Source organism: Dendropsophus ebraccatus, chromosome 1 (assembly GCF_027789765.1).
Source record: "Dendropsophus ebraccatus isolate aDenEbr1 chromosome 1, aDenEbr1.pat, whole genome shotgun sequence".
Taxonomy (NCBI): Eukaryota; Metazoa; Chordata; class Amphibia; order Anura; family Hylidae; genus Dendropsophus; species Dendropsophus ebraccatus.
Genome location: NC_091454.1, coordinates 207,545,889 through 207,573,840, shown reverse-complemented (window position 1 = coordinate 207,573,840; position 27,952 = coordinate 207,545,889). Strand labels below are relative to the sequence as shown.

The window sequence follows — 27,952 nt, the reverse complement described above, 5'->3', positions numbered from 1 at the left end:
TTAATTTAAACCAACAGCCATTGTCATAAAATGTTGAATGAACATAGCCTTAAAGCGACTCTGTACCCACAATCTACCCTCCCCAAACCGCTTGTACCTTCAGATAGCTGCTTTTAATCCAAGATCTGTCCTGGGGTCCGTTCGGCAGGTGATGCAGTTATTGTTCTAAAAAACAACTTTTAAACTTGCAGCCCTGTGCCAAACGCCCGTGGCCTAGAGTGTCTGTGTATTAGGCTGGCACAACCTCTCTGTCCCTCCTTCCCGCCCTCTTCACCATTAGGAATGCCCCAAGCAGGTATTCTCCTATTCATCAGCTGTGTGAATACGGCACATGGGCTGGATCATTAAGGCACCTGTGCAATGTTCACTGCAGAGGAATAGGAAAAATCCTGCCAGTAGCATCTGGTGTGAATAAAGTGTGAATTCCTTTTGGAAGTGCGGTCTCCATCTTCTCTTTGGATATCCGATACGAACCTGGGTCCGGTTTGGTGAGACGTGCACCCGCATATTGTATTTTTTCTAGTGCTGCTGAACATATTTTTGAAGTGTTATTTTTTAGTTTTAAGGTTTTTTTTTTAAGCATTTCAGCGCAAAAAGGTTAAAAAAACTGTGCAATTTAATGCATGGCTTGCATTAAATTGCCCAGGGGTGCAATACATCCAAAAAAAGTACATTGCACTCTTTAATGGCTGTGAAATATAATATAAAACACAGACAGGTAGCAACCAATCACAGCTCATTCTGATAAAATGAAAGCTGAACTGTCATTGGGTGCTGTTTGTCTCTGGCTGTCCAGTCATGATGGAAATTGTAACAGCTGTAGGGCTGAAGGGTCCCCATCCTGGTTATAGTCCATGGTGTCCATGGAAGTCTTTTTGTACAGAATAATTATATGTCTCTTTGTTGCTTCTGCGGCACATCACTGACCTGTACACGTGTTCTCTGTATGGTTGTTGGAAGGACAGAATTTGGTTTTATTATCCTTCAGGAAGCCGCCATCACACATACAGTAATAAGCATCTGGCGCATCTTCACATGTAGTGTGGGGACCACAATGATGTGTGCGCGATCTGCACTCATCTACATCTGAAGGACAAAGGAGAGGAAATTTGAAAGAAAGTTTTTCTCTGTGGTTTAAAAGGAATCTACTGTAGGTAGCATTAGGTTTTACAAACCACTGGGACTGATCAACAGGGAATCACTTTAGGGTGCGGTTATCTGATATTTAGACTCACAGTGACATGTCGGCAACAACTGGGTCGGCAACATGTAAGTAACCCCTTCCTGAATTTTGATGTGCTATTATATCCTGAGGGTGGGTTCATACTGAGGAATTCTCGTGGATAATATCCGCGGAATTCCGCTGTCTGTGCACGCGCACGGCCGCACGCCTTTCCGCCGGCTCCATAGACACCATTCTATGGGCCGGCGTATTCCGCTATCCGCCGATCACTTCTTTTGGCAGATAGCGGAATACGCCGGCCCATAGAATGGTGTCTATGGAGCCGGTGGAAAGGCGCGCGGCCGTGCGCGCGGACAGACAGCGGAATTCTGCGGATATTATCCACGAGAATTCCTCAGTATGAACCCACCCTAATGATGGATGTTATATATGGGATCAGGCTTAAACCGGGTTCACACTACATATAACACTGGCCGTTCTGTGACCCGGCCGGGTCACAGAACGGCCGGTGTTACTGAAGACTAGCCTAGTGATGATCTTCATTTCTGGTGATTTCGGATGCAGGCACATCCGCATGTGCCCGCATCCCAATTCATCGCTGCACACAATGGAGTGTGCGGCCGAAGCCGCATGCTCCATTGTGTGAACTGACATGTTCTGTGCGGGCCGTATTCAATCAATAGCGGACACAGAAACCTGACTTGTCAGTTTTTTGTGCAGCAGGATGGAATCCGTGTATACGCTTTGGCCGGGATTCCATCAATTCACATACACTGTATGTTTTGTATAAATCACGACCATTGTTACAAATTGCAACAATGGCTGTGAGTTATACAAAACATATGTTGTGTGAACATGGCCTTAGGAGGTGAACCCACTTCAAACTTGCCTGGTACTGGTTGGTATTTACAGCTGACACTTTCATCTGTAGAACAGTCTGTTGTCGGTGGTTTAAAGGGGTATTCTGCTCAAAAAGAAATTTCATTTGTTGCTGCCCATAGGATAACAAAAAGCATACTCTTACCTTTCCGCACTCCCCTAGTGTCACCTTTCCGCACTCCTCTATGTTATATTCAGGTCAATGTCTGAGCTATCCCACCTCCACTTCTGAGACAGACTCATATGGGGGTGACAGCTCATTTAAGCCAATCCCTGGTTAATATGGGACGTCACTGTGGCTGTCACCCCTCAGACGAGTCTCTCCCGGAAGTGGAGACAGGGTCGCCCAGCCGGGGACCTGAAGATGACGTAGGAGGACAGCGGGTAGCTTGGAAAGGTAAGCATACACCTTTTGTTATGCTTTTCCCCTGGGCAGCACCATATGAAAAGTTATTTTTGAGTGGAATACCTTCTTAACTCCCTAGATTCTAAGCTCAATAGGGACACCTGCAGGGAATTATTTAACAGGTGCCAGTCCTGTCCAAGTCCTAATAGGCAACCCCACAATGCAATTACAGGGTGTCAATTGGTTGGTCTGAGGACCCCTGTGGCTGCAATGTTAGATCTACAAGTGCAGACTGCCATAGGCAGGCTGTATCAGCAGAGCACAGATACAACAGTAGTATTGCAGTATACCATACAAACAATTCAAATATTGTTTCTACAGGTAGGTGAAAATGATACATACTCTGAGTCGACGTTCCTCCGGGACAAGTCAAGCCTTTGGTTGTGTAAAAAAAAAGAAAGAGAAAGAATAGACAGTGTCAGTGATAACACATATGATGATAATGTACATATATTCCTAATAACAAGCAGACGGGTCAGTGGTCTATGGAAAAGGACAAGATCTGCTAGTTTCCTAAAGCAAGAAACCCCTTTACCCCCAAACAGCACTGACATCATTTCTGGTTATATAACATGATGGGTGCACCTCTGTATTATTACTGACACCGGACCGCCAGTCGCCTGTTTTTAGTCTTATATAATAGTATCAGATACAGTATATAACTATATACAGTAATAGCACAGTCCTCACTGACTCCACCAGGGTGTGGTATATAATAGTATCAGATACAGTATATAACTATATACAGTAATAGCACAGTCCTCACTGCCTCCACCAGGGTGTGGTATATAATAGTATCAGATACAGTATATAACTATATACAGTAATAGCACAGTCCTCACTGCCTCCACCAGGGTGTGGTATATAATAGTATCAGATACAGTATATAACTATATACAGTAATAGCACAGTCCTCACTGCCTCCACCAGGGTGTGGTATATAATAGTATCAGATACAGTATATAACTATATACAGTAATAGCACAGTCCTCACTGCCTCCACCAGGGTGTGGTATATAATAGTATCAGATACAGTATATAACTATATACAGTAATAGCACAGTCCTCACTGCCTCCACCAGGGTGTGGTATATAATAGTATCAGATACAGTATATGTATTGAGCCCGACTAATTAAGGAGGGTGCAGGCGGACTGCATGTGCCACTCTCCATAGTCAGATACTGCTGCCGCATGCTGGTGCCGCCAGGAATGAGTTAAAGTTTGCCTGTCCTGTGTGTGTGTCTCTATTCCCTCCCTCTCCATGCTTGTGCTCGCCCCCTCCTCCAATCCTGTGCTGCCGCGGGTCTTTTGGCCTATGGAGATGCTCGGGGGGTGGTGAAGAGGCGGGCACAGTATATATACATGGGGCTCCCTTACCTCAACCCTTTCCGCCACTTGCCGTGTTTCCCTCCCTCCCTCCCTTTTGTCAAATTTTCTTTTAAAAAAAAAAAAAATAAAAAATAATAAAAAAAAAATAAAAAAAATATATAATAAAGAGAGACATATATATATAGATATATATATAAAAAAAAAAAAAAAAAAAAAAAAAGGAAGAAAGAAAATGGAGATTTCTTTTCCATGATTGTTTTTCTAAAGTTTTATTGCAAGTCACAGCTTGGCCTGAAGTTTATATGGAGGATGATTCGGAGCAGCCAGACATGTACGGCGGGAGTCCGCCGGTGGCATACCACGGCTGTTGCATCGGTTGGTTGGCACTGGAGAGTGCCGGGTTACTAAGGTTTTAAAGTTTGAGAAAAGTTAATAAAAGCTGTGGCCGATCTCCACCCAGCAAAAGGAAGAAGTTGTGTGTGTCTTTATTCCTGGCGGTAAGGGGTATGGGCCTTGTTTAAGAGTTCATGGAGGTCAATGCAGTCTAACTATATACAATAATAGCACAGTCCTCACTGACTCCACCAGGGTGTGGTATATAATAGTATCAGATACAGTATATAACTATATACAGTAATAGCACAGTCCTCACTGCCTCCACCAGGGTGTCTTATATAATAGTATCAGATACAGTATATAACTATATACAGTAATAGCACAGTCCTCACTGCCTCCTCCAGGGTGTGGTATATAATAGTATCAGATACAGTATATAACTATATACAGTAATAGCACAGTCCTCACTGCCTCCTCCAGGGTGTGGTATATAATAGTATCAGATACAGTATATAACTATATACAGTAATAGCACAGTCCTCACTGCCTCCACCAGGGTGTGGTATATAATAGTATCAGATACAGTATATAACTATATACAGTAATAGCACAGTCCTCACTGCCTCCACCAGGGTGTGGTATATAATAGTATCAGACACAGTATATAACTATATACAGTGTTCAGCACAGTCCTCACTGCACCCACCATGGTGTGATATATAACCAGGCCAGACACAGTATCTACAGTATATATATGCCCACTGCACCCACCAGGGGGTGATATATAACCGTGCCAGAGACAGTATCTCTCTCTCTCTTTACACCATGTTTGAGAAATCTCCCCCTATGTCTTATTTTCGGAGTATGTCTTATTTCTCTCCCCCTGGCTGAGGGGAGAGAAATAAGACATCCTCCCTGCAATACGCACATCATTGCTGGACTGGTGCGGCTGCGGGTCCTGGCGGCGGTAATATTGTGTGTCCGGACGTGCGAGCGCTGTTGTGTGTTGGGACATGCGTGCTGCGTTGTGCGTCGTGACGTGGATCGGACGTTGGGGGCCGTGGACCAAGCTGCTTGCAGCGCTGGCAGTGAAGCTCCACAAAGGGATTAGGTGAGTCGTGGGTGGCGGCGGGTGGCGGGCAGCCTTACTGTTCACCAGGCCTGCCCCCCCCCATCCTACTGTAACTATGGCGGCACTAGCGTGGTGTCCATAGTACAGGATAGAAAATGTCATAATGCAATTTTTTGCAAATCATGGTATAACTGTAGCCAGGAGACAATACACCACTGAAAGTATAAGTGTGCTTGGGTGGCCATGGGCCCCCCAAGAGCTCAGGGCCCCGGGCTACCACCCAAAACGGACCAATTATAATCCACTACTGCCTGCTGCTTCCCATCCCACCTGTGGCCGATTGATCGCTCTCTGACCATACACAGCATAGACGGAAACCTGCCAATCAGTGGCCACCGTGTGGAAGGCTCATCAGCTCATGAATATTCAGGACTACTGACATCATTGGTAGGACTAGTGGGCTGCACTCAGCGTCTGGGACAAAAATGTTAATAAAATCACATGCATGAAAAGGCGTAAGTGATAAATGTTCTGTGACTGATTAAAAACCAGCCATGTTTTACATGGCGTAACTATTGACATGGTGATTTCACCAGATCTCACCCCTGAGACCCTCTGTGACCCTCTTTTGCTTTTGCATCATAACAGTCAATGAAGCCAAAGAGTCAGATGTCTGGCTGGTCGGGGAGTGGATCGCACTGCTACCAACCCCCCCAGCTGTATCTCGGGATGGGTTCTAGGAGTGAGACACAGTACAATCAGTAAGTTTTCATATGTCTGATGATGTGTCAAAGGTTACTTTAAATGACAGAAACGCTTTAAGAAAGCGTAAGGAACCGTCTCACCAACCACATTGTCACCAATAACATCCACAGCCCTACACAGTGACTGTAATGTAATCTTGTAATCTCATGTCCTTCTGTCACTTGTAGAAAAGTCTTGTCCTGGAAGATGGCATCTGTTTGGCGGCATGCTGATACCCACCCAAAGTAGATGGCTGGTTAGTGATGTGCCTACCTTCACAGTAATCCTGTTTTCTGGTACTCGGGCAGAAGTAAGAGGTGTTTCGCTTGTCACATATACAATAATAGCTCCCAACTGTATTCTTACATGTTGCTCCATTTCCACATCCATGGGTCTTGTTACATTCATTCAAGTCTGAAAGACAGAACATATTCTTGCACCTAGGCTGGGTTTACATTATCACTGATACAATGGGTAACCGTGGGACATTGTTGGATCCATCGTACGATGGACATCACCCATGTCTGACAGACCTCGTTGACTTATGGGGTCCATTGGGCTTTGTCATGGTATCTGTCATGTTGGGGAGAATGTATTCAAGAATAGAATTACATGCTGTGTTATTCTTCTGTCAAATCTGATGGAACTGTTGATAGAGCCTCGGACAGTAGTATGAACACAGCCAAAGTGATTGGCTTGACGTGCGCCACGGACGACTGCGGCAGCACCTCTCGTGTCCCCCCGTGCTCTTGTATGGCTGGTGGGGTGGGTAGATGTTTGGATGCCTGGGGGTCTGAAGGGGTCGGATAGTTGTTTGTATGGCTGGTTTACTTGTTTGTATGGCTGGGGGGTCAGGTACTTGTTTGTTTGGCTGGAGGTTCAGGTAGTTGTTTGAATGGCTTTGGGGGTGGAAGGCTGTAGGATTTGAAGGAGCTTTATGTCACCGTTAGAGGGTCACAGCAGTGGCCCAGGGGTTAGGGGGGAAGGTGCTGGGCGCCATTTACCCTGAGGCCAGCCCTGTTATACATAAATCATGCAGGGCAGGGAGGGGTGGAGGAGGCAGCTGGCATGCATGCTGTTGCTCAGCTCCACCACCGTAAAACTGAAAGCTATAGTAGTCCTGTGATAACAGAAAGAACAGAGCGCTCACCTTTACAGTATAAGGAACCCTTCTTCTTACATTGGTAATAACCTTTTTTGCAGCGGCACACGGTATGGTTACAGTTCGCATTTGAAGGGCAGATCCAGTTGCCTGTGCATGATTGTTCACCTAAGAGGAACACATTGGTTCATATAATTACACAGTTATTGATATTTTGTTAAAAAATCCATCAATTAGTTTCTCTGTTAATTTTAAGGGTTATAAAAATTAAAAAATGTAAGTAAATACCTGACCATTCACACTGCCTTAAAAAAAAAAAGCAATGGCGTTTTTACTGCCGTATTTCCAGGATTTTTTTTTTTTTTTTTTCCCAAAAAACGCCAGCGGCCAGATGTTAGGTGGAAGTTTATGATCCGCCTTAGGCTATGTTCCCACAATGTTTTTTCTTGTCCGTTTATAATTTTTTAAATGACGTCCGTTATTTTTAAGGATTGGCTGCCCGTCAGTGCAGTGACAGCTGCTGGCACATTATTCTGGTTTGCATGAACTGATTGCGCTTTGGGTGTGTCTTTAATTGAAAAGTCCATTGAATTTAACCCTTTGGACCCTATTGCACCAACAGATTATCTGACAGATTTTTTTAAGCCAAAGCCAGGAATGGATTTGAAAAGAGGAGACATTTCAGTCTTTCCTTAATTTTTCTTTTAAATTCAACAAATTTTATTTAGTTTTAAGAACATACAAAACCCACCCGTTTGATAGGAATCTAAAATAAGAAGTAAAATTTAAAAAACAAACAAACACACACACTCCGGCTCACCCCCCCCCCCCCCTCCTCCTCTGTATATTAGTTACTCCCATAAAACCCTTCACTATAAAAACTGCACCCCTCAAAGTATTAAAAGTAACATTTCATAAGTCTATTAACCCTTTAGGTGTTTCGCAGGAATTTAAGCAAGTTGGAGGGGAAATTTGAAATTTTCATTATTTTGGCAGATATTCTATTTTAATTAATTTTTTCCTTTACACAGCAAATACTAACTGAGAAATAACTCTCACTATTTATTCCACTTATTCCAGTGTTTCAAGAAATCCCCCATATGTAGCCGCAGTGCGTCACCTGACTCAACCACGGGCCGCAGACATGACAGAGACCTGGTGTATTTTTGGGGTCTTTTCTTATTTCAGGGTTTTTTAGTCATTATACCATGTCACGGAGGCCTTGGGGTGCCAAAATATTTGTGTAAGACGGGTTGACGTTTCCATCGGTACCATTTGGGGGGACATGTGACACCCTAATCATTTTTTATAACATTTTAGCAGCAGTTTTTCACCATTTTTTTGGTACACTGTTTACTATACGTTACATATGAGATGTTATCGTTATTCATCAGGTCGGTACGATTACAGTGATATCCATGTTATATAGAGGTTACTATACATTACATATGAGATGTTATCGTTATTCGTCAGGTTGGTATGATTACAGTGATATCCATGTTATATAGAGGTTACTATACATTACATATGAGATGTTATCGTTATTCGTCAGGTCGGTACGATTACAGTGATATCCATGTTATATCGCGTTTGTTATAGTTTATGGTATTTATACTATAAATACTGTTTGTGTCTTGCATATTGTAAGAGCAGCAATATTTAAATTTTTTCGTCAAAGGAGTTATGTGAGGAATTTTTTTTTTGCGGCATAAGCTGACGTTTTTAGTGGATTTTTTTTGCGGCATTAATCAGGCAGGATAATTAATGTAATGGGTTAATAGATGAGTTAATAGACTTGCGTGGCTCCGGGGGGGATGGGGGGGGGGGTCGGGTGGTGAGGGAGAGCATGATGTTCCTGGAACGTCATATTGCAGCAAGGGGTTAACAGATATCTCTGTTATACCGTTCAAGTGTACCAGTTACGGCCTTCCATTCAATTATAGTAGGAGTCTTTCCTTTATTACCTGTTCTCTGTGTATAGTCCATTCCTGGCTTTGGCTGAAAAAAATCTGTCAGATAATCTGTTGGTGTAATAGGGTCCTTAAAGTGCCTTTACACTGAGAGATTTTTCTGAAAGATTTTTGAAGCCAATGCCAGTAACAGACTATAAACAGAGAACAGGTAATAAAGGAAAGACTGAGCTTTCTCCTCTTCTCTAATGCATTCCTGGCTTTGGCTTTAAAAATCTGTCAGATAAATCTATGTAAAGGCAGCCTTACACACAAAGGGAGTAATTTATTACGGACTTTGCGCCTATTTTTAGGTGAATAATTGGATTTTTCACCCATTTTTGGTCCAAGTTCTATTTATGAACCAGTATTCGACGGGCGAATATTTTTTAGATGTGACTTTTTTTTAATTTGCCTGTTTTGAGTATTCACCCAAAAATTCAGATAATCCTGGATTAGCGCCCAATTTATCATTAGCAACTTTTTAAAAAGACGCACAAACAGGTGCAGCAGGCCTACGTCTAGTCAGCACCTTTTTACTTAGATACATTCACTATGACAGTGCTACATTTTAATAAATCACTAAATCACAAAATATTGGACCAAAATATACACACCACTTCTCATTCGAATAGTTGAACACATTAGACTCCTTAGTAAATGTTCCCCATAGAGTTTTTTTTGGGTGGTGTTTTTTTCGTCCCTGGTGTTTTTGAGGCTTTGGCAGTTTTGTCAGCATGCTGAGGGTATGGCTTTGTTTTTCTCCCCTATGCTTCAATGAGATTGTTCTGGTTGTTCCAAAAATGCCATTGCTGTACATATGGCTTTTTTTCCCACCTTTTGTGGTCCAGCAGCTAGGTCATTTGATGGCAGAGAATCTAAGGAGGAGAACTTGGTCTTGGCACTCACCATGACGGTGGCTGGGGAATAAACTGCATGGTTCTTGCTCATGTAAATAGCATGACCGAGACACAAGATATCATTCCAATCCCCTCCCTGATCTCTATATAGATCTGTCGGCTCACAATCATTCATAGAATCCCTTTATTCCGCACAAACATAACTTTTGATATGTTGCTGCCCATGGTGAGACTAACAATTCCCTTCATACTGGTTATTATTTTTTCACAAAAAGGCACAAAAATCTGTGTGCAAGCCTTTCTCTCTTTCTCCTTCTCTTCCCCCCTCCATTCTAAGACAGCTGATGTAAACAAGTCCCTGACTGGCTTTATCTGCAACTTTGTAGCTTCTTTGTAATGGGGGAGGGGGGTTAATCACAGTGAGTTCATCAGCAACTTGACCTCAGAATAACCCTCCCAGTATTACACAAAAGCTACAATGTTGCAGATAAAGCCTGCCAGAAACTTGTTTACATCAGCTGTCTCTGAAGGGAGGTGGAGGAGGGGGAGATAGAGAGAAAAGCTCACACACAGATTTTTGTGTTTTCAACAGAAAGCAGCAGCTCAAAACTGGGGGAAGAAGAATAAATAGATAATAACAAGTATGGAAGGAATTAGTCTCACCATGGGCAGCAACATATCAAAAGTTTGTGTTTAGTTTGTGTTTGAGTTTAATACCCCTTTAATATCACTTCTGAAACATTCTCTGACCTTGAAGAGGTTGATCTGTTACGCATTGAAGCTGATCTTGGGCCATGGCAAATATAGTAATGCCTGTGAATGGAAAACGAAAGAATTGTTTTACTACTGTTTTTTTTTTATTTTTAATTTTCCATAAATAATATACAAAACAACAGAGTTGTAGGAAGCATTATTAAAAATCTTAACCCCTCCCCCCTCCTTGTTTTACTACTGTTGTTTCCAAACTTTTCCAGGAAGCCCCCAAAACAGTTAACAAACCCACCAAGGAACTCTGACCAGCCTGTTAGCATACTGTACTGTGTATAGTTGGAGGAACACTCAGGCCTCAGGCCTATTAATGGCACATGCTTGGTTGGGGGGGAGGAGCCTGTTTACCACTTATCTAGTAAAGCTACTAGATTACAGAAACTCTTGGGAACTAGAAAATTAGAAAATGTTATCAGCCAGAATTGTCACTGAAGCCCTGGTGCATAATAATGGCAGTCAGTAAAGTTCATCCCGGACGGTACAGCAGTACTGGCTGAATGAACTTCATTTCTTTGGAATTTGGATGCGGGCGCATCTGTGTGCGCCCGCATTCAAATCACCATAGCGCACAATGTAAAGTGTGGCCGGAGACACACTTTACATTGTCTGCTCTGGCATGTCAGTTTTTTGTGCGGCCGCAAGGAATACCGTCCGGAGTGTATACAGAGTGTATACACTCCGTCCGGGATTCCATTGCAATCAATGCAATGTATTTTTTCATTTAATAACGCCTGGTGTTACAACAAAAAAATTTATGAAAAAATATGTTGTGTGAACTTAGCCTTAGGCTGTTTCCAATAAGTAAAAATTTAAGCACAAAAAGACATCCTTCTATTGGTAATGACAGACGCAAATAATGTTCATGGTCAATATTTGCAGCCGTCAATATCAATAGACGGCCACCTTTGGCCATAAAGTCACGGCCTGTTCCCACAGTGGGAACATAGTCTTAAAGTGAAACCTAGGGTGTCTGGAGGAAGTATATTTCCATTTTTTAGCAGTTAGCAAAACAATCTAATGGTACTCACGTATACAAATATTTTCTGCCAGTTCCTCCAGTTTTACGCAAATAATAGGCAGTAAAAGAACACAGCGTTAGTGTATTCTGGTACATATGATATTTGTTAGGACGGAAAGTCTGACTTTCTCTTTTTACAAGATGAACTTCCTACAATGGAGAAGTGGAAAATGTTTGAAAAAATCCAACAGCCCACAGATGGTTAGGCTATGTTCACGCTATGTAAGTTTCGTAATAATCATGGCTGTTGCAACAACGCCTGTGATTACTACGGAACCTGCAGCTGAGAGCATCCCTGCCGGAGTGTATACACATAGTATACGCTCCGGCCGGGATCCCTAGCGTCGCCGTAAAAAAATGACATGTCAGTGCACACTATGGGGCAAGCGGCTCTGGCCACACGCTTCATTGTGTGCAGCAGGGAATTCAGATGCGGCGCACTTATGCAGGTCCAGGTGCTGAGACCCCCAGTGATCTCTAGAATGAAGGGGCAGAAGCTTTCAGCAGTGCGCACTCTGCCCCTTCATCTTCGCTATACGGAGATGAATTCCGTAGATTGCTAATACAAGCAGTCTATGGAATTATACTGGGAGCCTATGGAACTTCCAGACGGAAGTTCCGTAGGCTTCATTATTATTCAGTAGACTGCAGTTATAGCGGAGATGAAGGGGTAGAGCACATGCTGCTCAGCACTTCTGCCCCTTCATTCTAGCAATCGGCGGGGGTCTTAGCACCCGCCCCCCCTCCCAATACGCACTTCTGACATGTCATAACCGGTCCTATTACACGAGCCAATTCAGAGGAGCAAGCAAGCGCCGACCTGTTAGGTCAGTGCTCGCTTGCCCCTCGTTACCTGCTCGCTGCCAGCACTATTACACGCGCCGACAGCGATTTAAAGATCGTCTGGGGAGCCCATTGGAGATAGCGGAAGTCTCCTGTCGGCGCTCCTGCTACATGGGGCGGCAGCTGCAGATTGTTTCTAGGCTAAATATTTGTGTTTCAGCCTGTTGAAAGACAATGATCAGCCAACATCGTGCATGTAGGATGATCGTTGTCTTCTATTACACAAAGCAATTATCGGCCGTAATATGTAATACGGCCTTATGCCATGTCATAGGCCAGTCCTTAGGATGCCATTTATCCAGTAGTGAAGCTGAGAAGCCTCTATTTTCTGGATGGCTCCGGCAGAGAAGAGTTGAGGAGCCATGAAATAAAAAAATGACCCAGCATGCTCAGTAAACTTCTGCTTTGCTTTATTTAGAATTCCGTAAGAACAGGACAATTCACGGACACAGACATAAACCAACCCTCCCTACTAGGTATAAATGCACATAATACAGGTGTATTCACTAATTACATAAATGCAATACCATTGGGGACAAATTTACAAGTGAAATACACAATACCAGTCCAAAATACAATACATATAAAAATCTAAAAGCTAAAAACATCTTACGACTATTGCATTGTATGTATAACACTGTCATCCTACATATGGTATTGGATACCACAAACGCATTGCACTACTGATCACAATGTGAATAAGTATTTTAAATGATACCAAAAACGCAATGCAACGCCGGTTCCAATTCACCTCAGTACATCGAAAATATTCATAGCCAAAGAAAGGTTACACACCATATTGCTAATGTCACTACACAGACCTGCTACAAATAATAAAACGGTAATTCCTTACGGATGTTAAGGCCATATGGCATACTAGTTTTAGGTGTATACTCCCAATAAGATTCTCTGACTCTAAGACGCTTGACCAAGTGTCCTCCTCTCATTTTTTGAACTACTTTTTCTATCCCATAAAAAACAAAATTCTTGATGGAACTTTGGTGTGCTTGTATAAAATGTAATGGTGCTCCTGACTTTTTTCTTGTCATATTACCTTTAATATAGTTAAAGGGAACCTGTCACTGGGGATGCAGGCACAGAGCCCGTCTGACCCCCCGGTGCAGCCCCTGGATACTTACCCTTTACGGCGAGTCCCACTCCTGGAGCCGGTCCCGGGACGAAGATATCAGCGCCCAAAGCCGTTTGGGCGCTGATATCTTTGTTCCGCTCCAGGAGTGGGACTTGCAGGAAAGGGTAAGTATCTGGGGGCTGCACGCGGGGGGGTCAGACGGGCTCTGTGCCCGCATCCCCAGTGACAGGTTCCCTTTAATGTGTTCTAATGTTTGTATTTTTAATTTTTGTGTTGTGCATTCTACATATTTTTATTGCAACTTGTGCATTCAATTATACAAACTACATTTGTAGTGTCGCAATCTATATGTTGTTTTACATCATAACATTTGTTTCCTTCTGTGTCATAAAATGACTTACATGGTTTACACGAATGTCTACTGCATTTAAAGAACCCAAATTGTTCCTACCAGGTTGCTCCTTGTTTTTTTTGTAGTTATTGTACTGGGTGACAACTAGAGATGAGCAAATTTTTCAAAAGTTCGTTCCGACCGGACTTCCGGATTTTTTTGAAAAGTTCGGTTTGACCGAATTTCAGATTTCTACAGGTTTCATAGTTTAAAGCATCTATATGATACGGGGGTAGTGTATTTGGTTGAATTTAGGGCTCTACATGTCAGTAACATCAATATCTTTTCAATATCTCAAAGTCAATTTTTTTAGGCTTCAATATTCACCATTACAGGGTCTATGCAGGAAAAAGGTCACAAATGCAGTGAAGGAGCAGTGAAGTGTAGTTTTATTCTACACACATGCACAAGGTATATATTTGTGTTTCAGGAAAACACGTACGTCATATACACTCTGGCAAGGGTCTAAGTATAGTACTTGTATATCTGTATAGCACTTTTTTTATTTTATTCTACACACATACACAAGGTATATATTTGTGCCTCAGGAAATCAAGGGCGACAGTATAGCACTTGTATATCTGTATAGCACGTTTTTGTTCTGTGCACCCTTTGCTCTCCTATGCCTAATCTATCTACCGGTCTATCTTTTGCCCTCTCTATTTTTCTCTCTCAATCACTATATGTTTCTCCTCTCCGCTTTACTAATAATCTTTTTGTCTTTGCTTTGTGTTGTGCGGTCATGTGACCGCTCCTCTTAAAGCAATCCCGATGTCACACAGGGGGTGGGCTAGTGCAACATCCCTGCTGATTGGATGTGTTTTGGGCATCATGAGAAAGCGCTTTTCCCGCCCAGAACACTTCCTGCTTTCTAAAATGGCGGAGCGAACTTCCAAAAATCCGAATCTGACCAGACTCTGACTTTTGGAAAAATCCAAACCGGATCACATACCGGGCGAACCGGTTCGCTCATCTCTAGTGACAACATGTCACCAAGAGTTCTAGCTTTTTTGGGAACAATGTGACAGCCATCAGTTAAAATTATAGCTAATTTGGAATCCTCTTTTAATATATGTTTCTATTAATAATAGATTTTACTTTATTAAATCATGGATTGTATGTCATGGACACTACCGGTTTCATTTTGTTACATGTTTTTTGTTGTTTTTTCCATGTTATTAGAGTATGTCTGTTTCCGTGTAACTATCTGTTTTGCCCTGTTACAGTGTTGATTAGTGTATCCTCTTTGTTTTCATCTATTATCCAAATCACTAACTTCATTTTTGTACATCCCTTTATCCAAAAATTTTCTTTTGAGTTTAGTGCATTCCCCAATAGGGATGGTGTGTGGAGGGTGATTGCTGTCAGACCTCAACAGTGTGTTCCCAGATATTGGCTTCTCCCTATCTCTCCTGTTAATTGTAAATCCAAAAATGCTATACTCTTTTCCTGTAAATCATAAGTAACCTTAAAGTGGTACTCCAGCGAAAAGCTTTTTTCCAGTAATTAAAACACATTACAAACTTATATAACTCTGTAATATGCTTCAATCACCTATCTCCCCCCCTTCCCTATCTTTCCCCCCTCTACCCCCTCCCACCAGGAAGTGAAGTAAACTCATTCTTACCTAATGACTGTTGACCCCAGGCTGCTCTGGGGCAGCCATTTTGTGACAATGACATCAAGAGGGAGGTGGGTTTAAGCCCTGTTAGGCCAGCCTCCCTTTGTTGGATTGCTCAGCTTGCTTAGCTCTGATTGGCTGAGCAAACTGTAAGCCATCTAACAGTTCTACAGAGTCAGTTAGACATCAAAGGAGACAAAGTGCATCATGGGAAAGCCCAAACCAGGAAGCTGTGCCTATGCAGATGATGTCATTGTCACAAAATGGCTGCCACAGAAAAGCCTGGGGTCAACAGTCATTAGGTAAGAAGGAGTTTACTTCACTTCCTGGTGGGGGGTTTAGGGGGGAAAAGATAGGGAAGGGGGGCAGATAGGTGACTGAAGCATATAGCAAAGTTATATTACTTTGTAATGTGTTTCAACTACTGGGAAAAAGCTTTTCGCTGAAGTACCCCTTTAAGATTATAACAGTGGTAAGGGAGACACATCGCCCGACCATATAAGCAATATGTCGTCGATGAATCTCCTATACCACTGAACATGGACCAAAAAAGGATTGTCAACTGAAAAAAAGACACACCACTGTTTTGCATAAAGTATTTGACATTAAACTTAAAAAAAATGTTCGGTAACAAAACACACATGCATCCATCAAAAATTCCTGTAATTCATTAGGCTAGGTTCACACTGCGTTTTTGCAATCCGTTTTTTTTCATCCGTTTTTTTTTGCAAAAAACTGATGAAAAACGGATGAAAAAAAACGGATGCATTTATGTTTATCCGATTTGATCCGTTTTTTCATTGACTTCCACTGTAAAAAAAAACAGATCGAGACGGATCCGTTTTTTTTGACGGACACAAAAGTAGTGTCAGCTACGTTTGTGTCCGTTAAAAAAAAAGCGGATCTGTTTTGATCCATTTTTTTTACAGTGGAAGTCAATGGAAAAACAGATAAAAACGGATGCACACAAATGCATCAATTTTTTTCATCCGTTTTTTTTGCAAAAAACGGATTGCAAAAACGCAGTGTGAATCTAGCCTTAGAGTAGTTACTATATTTGGTGAGATGGAATTGCAATGCTGATAATGCAACTTTCCAGGGTATGCTGGTGTACAACAAAGCGACATCGCATGTTAGCCAGTGCTGACAAGAGTTGAGGAGCCCTGCTCTGGACAACCCGATATAGGGACTGTCTGGCTGATACAGTGAGGGTCCTGTAAGGATCATTTATAAAGTATTGCTGGAAGCTGCGGCCACACTGAAAAAATATATAGCCCAAACTCTTCTGATGACATGGCGCTTTAAAAAACAAAAAAGGAGAATAATAGGAACAGAAATTGCAAAATGGACAGACAGATAAAAAAAATCTTACTAAATTAGCCAGACCGCAGGCCACTTCCTCTAAAGTTTGTTCACACTATTCTAGTTCTAAATTCTGCAGAATTGCTTCTACTTACAATGCCACAATGCAGAACCTTCCAGTGTGAACTCATTTAACGTCCTGACATAGCATCTTAGAAGACTACAAAAATTGTGGATCCTCCTTATTATATACAAATGGACTTGTTCTCTTGTTCTTGCGTTTCAATTTTGAGATGATCCTTGATGTTTTTCCTGGTGAGCCGTGGTCATCATGTGGATACCACTCTTTCTAATAGAATCATGAATGATGAGCATGTCTTATGGTGCATTTACACAAACAGATTTATCTTACAGATTTTTGAAGCCAAAGCCAGGAACAGACTATAAACAGGGAACAGGTCATAAAGGAAAGACTGAGATTTCTCCTCTTTTCAAATTCATACCTGGCTTTGGCTTCAAATCTCTGTCAGATATCTCTCTCTGTGTAAACGCACCATTAGTGATTTGTCAGTGAGCTCTAGATGTTTCCCCAGGCCCACCACTTCTGGAAACGTTCATCACTTTTCAAGCGTGCATTTTCATATTAGTGTTTACTTAATTTGCGTAAAAAATATCAAATTGCTGCAACATGGGTGATGAATGATTTTTTATTTTTTTTTCCAAAAGGTTGCATGCAATAAATTTTTCTAAAAAGCCATAAATCCTAAGCAATGCCTGCTTTTTAGGCCAAAAACTAAAAGTAACAAGTATGGTAAAACAATAAAATGCATAGAAACGTTGATTCAAATATATAAAAATTTGTACAAAATGTGTAAAAAGCTGGAACTAAAAGTTTTGTGAGTTCCCCCCACTGACTGTTACTGTTTCATGTAGTCCCAGAGCCTTATATATGGCTTTGTAATCCTTTGCATACTAGCTCAATAACTTTCTATCCCAAAATATGCTGTTTTGCGTAACCTCCATGGAAGTTATTGGAAGTTGCATAAACAGCATCAAAGCACAAACTACACTTAGATCTGCAACTTTGAGTTACGTAAACACCTAACTAGAAAAACCTCAATTTGTTAAGAAAAAGAGTGTTAGGGTCCTATTACACTGAGCAATTTTTAATGATTAACGACTAACGATAAACGATCACAAACAAGATTGTTTATCGTTAACCTGAAATCGTTCACCATATTACACAGAGCCATAGTCGTTAGTTACGATCAACAATGAACAAACAATGAACAATGTGCAATTACACTAAACGAGTAGTAAAAATAAAAAGAACTGGAGCGAACAAATGTGGAATAACAGCGAACGATTAGCGTACGATTAACGATAATTTTAGGTTTAGATCTAAATCAACGATCAATGACATACAAACGATTTTTCGATCGTTGCCTGCAATTACACAGAACGATTACTGTTTAAATTTGAACGATATAACAATTTTTCGCACGATAATCGTCCTGTGTAATAGGGCCCTTATCCCTGTTCCTCCATGTCCAAGGCTTACTTCCGAGACGTGGAATCTCAGGAAGTTAGCACCGGGCAGCAGAAGGCTGCAGCCGTCTACTGCTCCCCAGACAACCCTCTTTTAGGTTACAAACCCACTTGGCGGGTCTGCAGCGAGTCTCCATGCTGCGTTTTTGCAGCGAGACTCGCTGCAGATCCCGGCCCTATGCTTTTAATGGCAGACAAACACGCAGCAGGGATGTACATCCCTGCTGCGAGTTTGTCTGCAGCCCGCCCCATTAACCCCCCGGCCGCCGGAGCTGATACTTCACCTGATCCCGGCTCCGGCGGTTCCCGATGTCTTCAGCAAGCCGGAGCGGGGACCAGGTGAAGTATATGCTTCAGCCAGCCGCCCGCAGCCCCGGCCGCCCGATCGCCCCCCCGCAGCCCCGGCCGCCCGATCGCCCCCCCCCCCGCAGCACCGATCGCACGCCCCCCCACAGCCCCGGCCGCCCGATCGCCCCCCGCAGCCCCTGCCACCCGATCGCCCCCCCGCAGCACCGATCGCACGCCCCTCCGCAGCACCGATCGCTTACACGCCCCCCTGCAGCCCCGGCCGCTCGATCGGGTGGCCGTGCAATCTGTGCTGCGGGGGGGGGCGTGCGATCTGTGCTGCGGGGGGGGCGATCGGGCGGCCAGTGCTGCGGGGTGGGTCGATCGGGCTGCGGGGGGGTGATCGGGCGGCCGGGGCTGCGGGGGGGCGGCCGGGGCTGCGGGGGGGCGATCGGGCGGCCGGGGCTGCGGGGGGGGCGTGCGATCAGTGCTGCGGGGGGGGGCGATCGGGCGGCCGGGGCTGCGGGGGGGCGATCGGGCGGCCGGGGCTGCGGGGGGGGGCGTGCGATCAGTGCTGCGGGGGGGGCGATCGGGCGGCCGGGGCTGCGGGGGGGCGATCGGGCGGCCGGGGCTGCGGGCGGCTGGCTGAAGCATATACTTCACCTGGTCCCCGCTCCGGCTTGCTGAAGACATCGGGAACCGCCGGAGCCGGGATCAGGTGAAGTATCAGCTCCGGCGGCCGGGGGGTTAATGGGGCGGGCTGCAGACAAACTCGTAGCAGGGATGTACATCCCTGCTGCGTGTTTGTCTGCCATTAAAAGCATAGGGCCGGGATCTGCAGCGAGTCTCGCTGCAAAAACGCAGCATGGAGACTCGCTGCAGACCCGCCAAGTGGGTTTGTAACCTTAGAGATGTTTAGATTCAATAGGACTAGGATTGACCAACTCTCCGCATTTATGGCGCTAATAAAACCCAGTTAAGCTTTATTTACATATATATTTTTTCCCCCCAGAATTTTTGTTTTGCTTTTATTATGTACTCCCTTTTTCCAATTTGAGTATTCAAATTCATAAAAACAAACAAAAAACCCATCAAAGTTTGTTCTGAAATGGTACATGTGATTACAACCCTGCCAATTACTTGGTTTACTACAGGGGCAATTATTTTTTTCACACAGGACCAGTTGGCGCTCAGTAACATTTTTTCCTAACTAAATGGAATTATTATATAAAATTTGTGGTGATCCTGGATGATTTCTTAATGTTTCAATTTGTTTGAAGATCTGGAACAATTAGGTATAAAACAAAAATTGGGGACAACAGGTAGGAAGAAATCCAAATGCTTTTTCATTGCTCTGTAGGTCAAGGACCATTAAACCAAAAACATTCATTATCTTTCAATTAGTAGTTATTAGTAGTGTAGAAGTGTATGGCATCACATCTGGTAATTTATGGATTTTCTCCTTAGGGAGGGTTTCTCTCATTTTGTTTTTGTTTTTTTTAACAATTAATTTTGTTTTTAATTGCCCCCGATGCAAACTGAGAACTGATGACATCACAGCAGGTAAGTGTTTTCTAAAAAGGAATCCAGATGTCCCTCTGGCATGTGATCTGGAAGCTTACCATATGGCGGGAAGCAGGGCCTGCATCAGCACAAGCCTTACCAGGGCAAGTGCCAGGGCCCACAGAGAGGGAGAGGAGCTCGGTGTTCTAATGTTCAGCCCCCTCACTGTAGTGCAGGGTGAGGGGCTGAACATCAGAAGACACAGGAGAAAGGACAGGACCTGCACAGAGAGAGAAAAGGGTGAAGGACCCGATCACATGACCTGAAGGTCCTCAACCTTACAGTGTGGAAAGCAGCCTGACAGAGAGGAAGAAGACTGAACTGTAAGTGCTGTGTGTTAGTAAGTCAGTGTCTGTGTCAGTCAGTCAGTTTCAGTCAGTGTCTATGTCAGTATGTGTGTGTGTTAGTGGTGTCTCAAGTGATTGTGCATAGTGTGTGGACGATGGGTGCATCGTGGATGGATGAGGGGCCCGCTGAGGCTCTGTTGCCCGAGGGCCCGCACAAACCTGGAGCCGGCCCTGACGGGAAATCTAGCTACAATTCTGACTCTAAGGGCGCTAATACAGAAAAATTCTTTTGCAAAAAATCGTTGTATCGTTTCAATTTAAGCAATAATCTTTTCATGTGTATGCAGGCAACGAGCAAACGACTAACGAAAATTTGTTCTTATGTCATTGATTACATCTTTTGAGAGGACCATACAATCGCTGTTAATCGTTCTCAAATCAAATAAAAATGATCGCAATTGCGATTGTAACCAAGGACTATAGTTCTGTGTGTTATGGTGAATGATTTCAGGTCATTCACAAAAGTGCACGCTTTCAATCGTTTATCATTAATCATAGACAATGAAATATGGCTTTGTCTAATAGGACCCTTAAAGCCAGGGTCTGGCCTTATTTCCCTCCCAGCGCTTTGATGGTGTTGCTCTATTACATTAAGGTGCTTCTATGTACAGGTCGCTTAAATGGCTGATGACCGAAAATCTAAGAAAAATTGGCTTAGTTTCCTATAGCAGCCATTTAGAGCGCAGCTTTTATTTTCAAGGATTTCAGTGTGAAACATGCTTACATAGTGTGACATAAGATGATGACATCAAATAAAAAAAAAAAATCTTTGGCGTGTTGAAATTTGTAAGAATGAGGACAACAAAACTTTTAGAATACATTTGGTAACTGTGCCCCCCATTTTGTGGTGGGTGAGGCAATTTGAAGTTACTGGGGGTCATGGGAAATGTACGGGCCGCCTAAACATTTCAAAAGAAGCAGAGAATAAGATTTCAGCTGTGTACGAACATAGGGGGAGATTTATCAAACATGGTGTAAAGTGAAACTGGCTCAGTTGCCCCTAGCAACCAATCAGATTACACCTTTCATTTTCCAAAGAGTCTGTGAGGAATGAAAGGTGGAATCTGATTGGTTGCTAGGGGCAACTGAGCCAGTGTCACTTTACACCATGTTTGATAAATCTCCCCCATAGTCCTAGAAAGTAGACTTATCCTGACTAGATGGAATCACAGGTGACATAATGCATGCTATGAAAACATCTGCTCAGTGAAAAGGCTCCGGATATCGCAGGCAGACCACCAGTAGAGATTTGCTATTTGTCCTGCCCTTGACAGCCGGTCAATGACCAGTTGTCATCACCTTTGCAGGTGTGTTTTGAACAAAACCCAGACTGGAACATATAGTATTTTGCAACAAATCCAGGTTGTTTAGGATGTGGTGATGGTTGGGTCGGAGTATGGAGGCCTTGTTGTCTTTGCTGTTGAGCGAATTACAGCCCCCTTCTGGTGTGATCAGCTGAGGGGCAGTCATAAAGAACCAGGACCAGGAGCACAGGACCAGCTGTAACATCTGTGGGCAAATGTGCTATAGGATGCCATACAAAACCTGTATCCTCCATGCCCAACAATATCTCATCATATCATATCCAGGCTAGCGATGCCCAACCATATCTCATCTTGTATCCAGGCTAGCGATGCCCAACCATATCTCATCTTGTATCCAGGCTAGCGATGCCCAACCATATCTCATCTTGTATCCAGGCTAGCGATGCCCAACCATATCTCATCTTGTATCCAGGCTAGCGATGCCCAACCATATCTCATCTTGTATCCAGGCTAGTGATGCCCAACCGTATCTCATCTTGTATCCAGGCTAGTGATGCCCAACCATATCTCATCTTGTATCCAGGCTAGAGGGGCCCAACCATATCTCATCTTGTATCCAGGCTAGTGATGCCCAACCATATCTCATCTTGTATCCAGGCTAGAGGGGCCCAACCATATCTCATCTTGTATCCAGGCTAGTGATGCCCAACCATATCTCATCTTGTATCCAGGCTAGTGATGCCCAACCATATCTCATCTTGTATCCAGGCTAGAGGTGCCCAACCGTATCTCATCTTGTATCCAGGCTAGAGGGGCCCAACCGTATCTCATCTTGTATCCAGGCTAGTGGAGCCGAACCGTATCTCATCTTGTATCCAGGCTAGAGGAGCCGAACCGTATCTCATCTTGTTTCCAGGCTAGAGGAGCCGAACCGTATCTCATCTTGTATCCAGGCTAGAGGGGCCCAACCGTATCTCATCTTGTATCCAGGCTAGAGGTGCCCAACCATATCTCATTTTGTATCCAGGCTGGAGAGGTCCAACCATATCTCATCTTGTATCCAGGCTAGTGATGCCCAACCGTATCTCATCTTGTATCCAGGCTAGAGGAGCCGAACCGTATCTCATCTTGTATCCAGGCTAGAGGAGACGAACCGTATCTCATTTTATATCCAGGCTAGAGGGGCCCAACCGTATCTCATCTTGTATCCAGGCTAGAGGAGCCGAACCGTATCTCACCTTGTATCCAGGCTAGAGGAGCCGAACCGTATCTCATCTTGTATCCAGGCTAGAGGAGCCGAACCGTATCTCATCTTGTATCCAGGCTAGAGGAGCCGAACCGTATCTCATCTTGTATCCAGGCTAGAGGAGCCGAACCGTATCTCATCTTGTATCCAGGCTAGAGGTGCCCAACCATGTATCCAGGCTGGAGAGGTCCAACCATATCTCATCTTGTATCCAGGCTAGACGGGCCCAACCGTATCTCATCTTGTATCCAGGCTAGAGGTGCCCAACCATATCTCATCTTGAATACAGGCTGGAGAGGTCCAACCATATCTCATCTTGAATCCAGGCTAGAGGTGCCCAACCATATCTCATCTTGAATCCAGGCTGGAGAGGTCCAACCATATCTCATCTTGAATCCAGGCTAGAGGTGCCCAACCATATCTCATCTTGAATACAGGCTGGAGAGGTCCAACCATATCTCATCTTGAATTCAGGCTAGAGGTGCCCAACCATATCTCATCTTGTATCGAGGCTGGAGAGGTCCAAACATATCTCATCTTGTATCCAGGCTAGAGGTGCCAAACCATATCTCATCTTGTATCCAGGCTAGACGGGCCCAACCGTATCTCATCTTATATCCAGGCAACAGGGGCCCAACCATTTCTCATCTTGTATCCAGGCTAGAGATGTTCAACTGTATCTCATTTTGGTTCCAGCAGTAGCGGCCCAACTGTATCCATCTTGTATCCAGGACGTTCTTTTCATAATGAAATGATTTGAATTGAAGTCAATGCAAACAACATCTTTTTCCACACAATTTTGCGAACAATGGTCGGTGTTCGCCAGAGCTTTAAAAATGCTGAATATGTCATTTATTATCGACCAATGTTTTTTTTTATTTTTGATCCGTTCTTTGCAATAATTTTAAAGGAATTTTATAACAAGACACAACCAAAAGGGACAGCAGCCAATATTGGGCTAAAATGATGTTTCTACAGGTGATATGGCAATATCAGCAATAGGAACATGCTAAACCACGGCCATTGTTTGTACAGCGTGTGAACAGAGAGGGAGATTTATCAAACATGGTGTAAAGTGAATCCGGCTCAGTTGCCCCTAGCAACCAATCAGATTCCACCTTTCATTCCTCACAGACTCTTTGCAAAATGAAAGGTGGAATCTGATTGGTTGCTAGGGGCAACTGAGCCAGTTTCACTTTACACCATGTTTGATAAATCTCCCCCAGAGCCTTCTCCTGTAATCGCTTCCATATAACATCATTACATTCACACATAAAAAGTTTAATTTAATTCCTGCAACTTCATGGTGCTTTATTTGTTTTTGCCAGTGAGTATATTTTGATTGGAGTTCCCCTTTAACTATTTGTACCAAGCTATATGCAGTAAGTTAATTTCAGTGGGAAATACAGCTGTTATTGCATGAAACTGAGATTACACACAGATAGATGACATAATCCATTGGGGAAATTGGGGAAGAGTCACTACTGCAATTAATCGTTAGAAAGTTTTAAAATTAGAAAGTGATCTAGTAACAGAGAACTTCTGACATATTACCCGATATAAGCTTTTTTATGCGCATCTGCACAAGTTGCAGATGTGAAAATAGGCACATAGAAACCAATGGAGCAAAATTTATTTGCAATTATGGACATATGTTGCGGATGTGTGAATGAGGCCTAAGGCTTTGGTCACACATAGTTTTTCCATCAGTCTCTTTTCAACCAAAACCAGGAGTGGAAATGACAGGGAAAAACTGACGCTGACTGTACTACTACTGTACTGTATATGCACTCCAGCAATCCTATACAGTACAGAATGGGAGATGGTGGTGCACTGACTGTACTACTACTGTACTATATATGCACTCCAGCATTCTTATACAGTACAGAATGGGAGATGGTGGGGCACTGACTGTACTACTACTGTACTATATATGCACTCCAGCAATTTTATACAGTACTGTACAGGATGGGAGATGGTGGTGCACGGACTGTACTACTACTGTACTGTATATGCCTCCAGCAATCTTATACAGTACAGAATGGGAGATGGTGGTGCACTGACTGTACTACTACTGTACTATATATGCACTCCAGCAAGCTTATACAGTACAGGATGGGAGATTGTGGTGCACTGACTGTACTACTTCTGTGCTGTATATGCACTCCAGCAATCTTATACAGTACAGGATGGGAGATGGTGGTGCACTGACTGTACTACCACTGTACTGTATATGCACTCCAGCAATCTTATACAGTACAGGATGGGAGATGGTGGTGCACTGACTGTACTACTACTGTTCTGTATATGCACTCCAGCAGTCTTATACAGTACTGTACAGGATGGGAGATGGTGGTGCACTGACTGTACTACTACTGTACTGTATAGGCACTCCAGCAGTCTTATACAGTACAGGATGGGAGATGGTGGTGCACTGACTGTACTACTACTGTACAGTATATGCACTCCAGCAGTCTTATACAGTACTGTACAGGATGGGAGATGGTGGTGCACTGACTGTACTACTACTGTACTGTATATGCACTCCAGCAATCTTATACAGTACTGTACAGGATGGGAGATGGTGGTGCACTGACTGTACTACTACTGTTCTGTATATGCACTCCAGCAGTCTTATACAGTACTGTACAGGATGGGAGATGGTGGTGCACTGACTGTACTACTACTGTACTGTATATGCACTCCAGCAGTCTTATACAGTACAGGATGGGAGATGGTGGTGCACTGACTGTACTACTACTGTACAGTATATGCACTCCAGCAGTCTTATACAGTATAGGATGGGAGATGGTGGTGCACTGACTGTACGACTACTGTACTGTATATGCTCTCCAGCAATCTTATACAGTACTGTACAGGATGGGAGATGGTGGTGCACTGACTGTACTACTACTGTACTGTATATGCACTCCAGCAGTCTTATACAGTACAGGATGGGAGATGGTGGTGCACTGACTGTACTACTACTGTACAGTATATGCACTCCAGCAGTCTTATACAGTACAGGATGGCAGATTGTGGTGCACTGACTGTACTACTACTGTACTGTATAGGCACTCCAGCAATCTTATACAGTACTGTACAGGATGGGAGATGGTGGTGCACTGACTGTACTACTACTGTTCTGTATATGCACTCCAGCAGTCTTATACAGTATAGGATGGGAGATGGTGGTGCACTGACTGTACTACTACTGTACTGTATATGCACTCCAGCAATTTTATACAGTACTGTACAGGATGGGAGATGGTGGTGCACTGACTGTACTACTACTGTACTGTATATGCACTCCAGCAGTCTTATACAGTACTGTACAGGATGGGAGATGGTGGTGCACTGACTGTACTACTACTGTACTGTATATGCACTCCAGCAGTCTTATACAGTACTGTACAGGATGGGAGATGGTGGTGCACTGACTGTACTACTACTGTACTGTATATGCACTCCATCAGTCTTGTACAGTACTGTACTGTATGTGAAGCCTCACCAGTGGTAAACCCACCACATACAACCCACATTCCAAAAACCGAGCAAAGCTTGAATTCTGAACATTACTTCCAGGTAAAATTTAATTTGAATACCGCGGTATTACTCTACTTCAAGACTGGGTGCCCAAAAAGTGTTTGAGAACCAATGCAAACTTTCCTTGAATTCTGATTGAATTCTGAGCAGTTTAAGAACTGAGGTACCACTGTATTATATTTAAAAAAAAAAAAGAAAAAGAAATCTTATGTATTAACAGTCCATAAGCAGTTGTTAGTGTATATTATAGGCCCTAAAACTATGTATGCCCTAACAACTTAGAATATGGTCTTGCTTCTATTGACCCTGAGCCGTCCTAACTATGAGCAAGCGCGATGACCGAGCTCACCAAACCTTGGAATCCTGACATAAACTAATCCTAACATAAAGTTCATTCTCAATAAAGCTCTGGTAGACCATAATAATCCACATTCTAACCTTCTATCATAAACAACGGACAGTGACTGACCCAACAATTGTATAGTAACATGACAAATCACACATAGACACACAGTATTACCGAGTATCAGCAACAGGAAATGTGTGGCGAACCTCTGATCCATTCCAAATTCTTTCATGTTCCGGATCCGTTCTGTATAGTCTTGGTTTGTCTAGCATCAGAACAGTTCCCACTGTCTGTCAAGTAACAATTTCCATTTGGGATAGCTGCATAGACTAGGATCACTTTCCCGTTGTTTCCACCACTACCACTATATCCAGTCCAGTATCTCCAGAGGTCTTACATACAGGTCATACCGGTTCTCTCTTCTCGGGACTGGTCGAAATGAGAAGCTTCTTCTAAATATTCTTATGCACCAGCTGTATTTCCTGCCTTTTTTTTAAATTCTGCTCTATCCTGTATACATTAGAAGTGTCCACTGACTGTCATACGTCTGTTCTACTTTTAGCATTTCTCTTTTGCCATGTCAGGTTGTGTAAGTTTTAGAGGAAGTTGTAGAGGTTGGGGGGGGGGGGGGGGGGGGATCTTCTGGCTACTATACATAGTAAGTAATGGGATGGACAATATGCAAGCAAGGAAATTTACAAGCTACATCCTTTGGCTGTAGAGAATCAGATATAGTGAATGTCACACATGGCTGTGGAGCTCCAAGGCATTCATGTAGACATAATGGCTCAACATACATCTGTGCATTCTCCTTGTTTAGCCAGTAGCCGACAATACTCATCCTCCATTGTAAGATCCTCTCACTCCTGTCTGAAGGAATTCTCCAGATTTGCACCAATTTGGTGGATTAGA

General features: G+C 43.4%; 1 protein-coding gene across 1 annotated transcript in view; it reads right to left on the bottom strand.

The window, feature by feature from the left end:
- The window catches only part of LOC138767935 (adhesion G protein-coupled receptor E3-like), a 59,205-nt gene extending 31,648 nt beyond the window's left edge, over nucleotides 1–27,557 (bottom strand). Inside the window, exons 1-6 of the mRNA XM_069945839.1 lie at nucleotides 27,215–27,557; nucleotides 10,612–10,674; nucleotides 7,101–7,220; nucleotides 6,224–6,364; nucleotides 2,811–2,843; nucleotides 928–1,086 (exon numbers count right to left, since the gene is read on the bottom strand). Coding sequence (XP_069801940.1) covers nucleotides 928–1,086; nucleotides 2,811–2,843; nucleotides 6,224–6,364; nucleotides 7,101–7,220; nucleotides 10,612–10,674; nucleotides 27,215–27,272 — 574 coding nt within the window. The 5' untranslated portion in view covers nucleotides 27,273–27,557. The remainder of the gene's footprint in view (nucleotides 1–927; nucleotides 1,087–2,810; nucleotides 2,844–6,223; nucleotides 6,365–7,100; nucleotides 7,221–10,611; nucleotides 10,675–27,214) is intronic.
- Nucleotides 27,558–27,952: the final 395 nt, after the last annotated feature.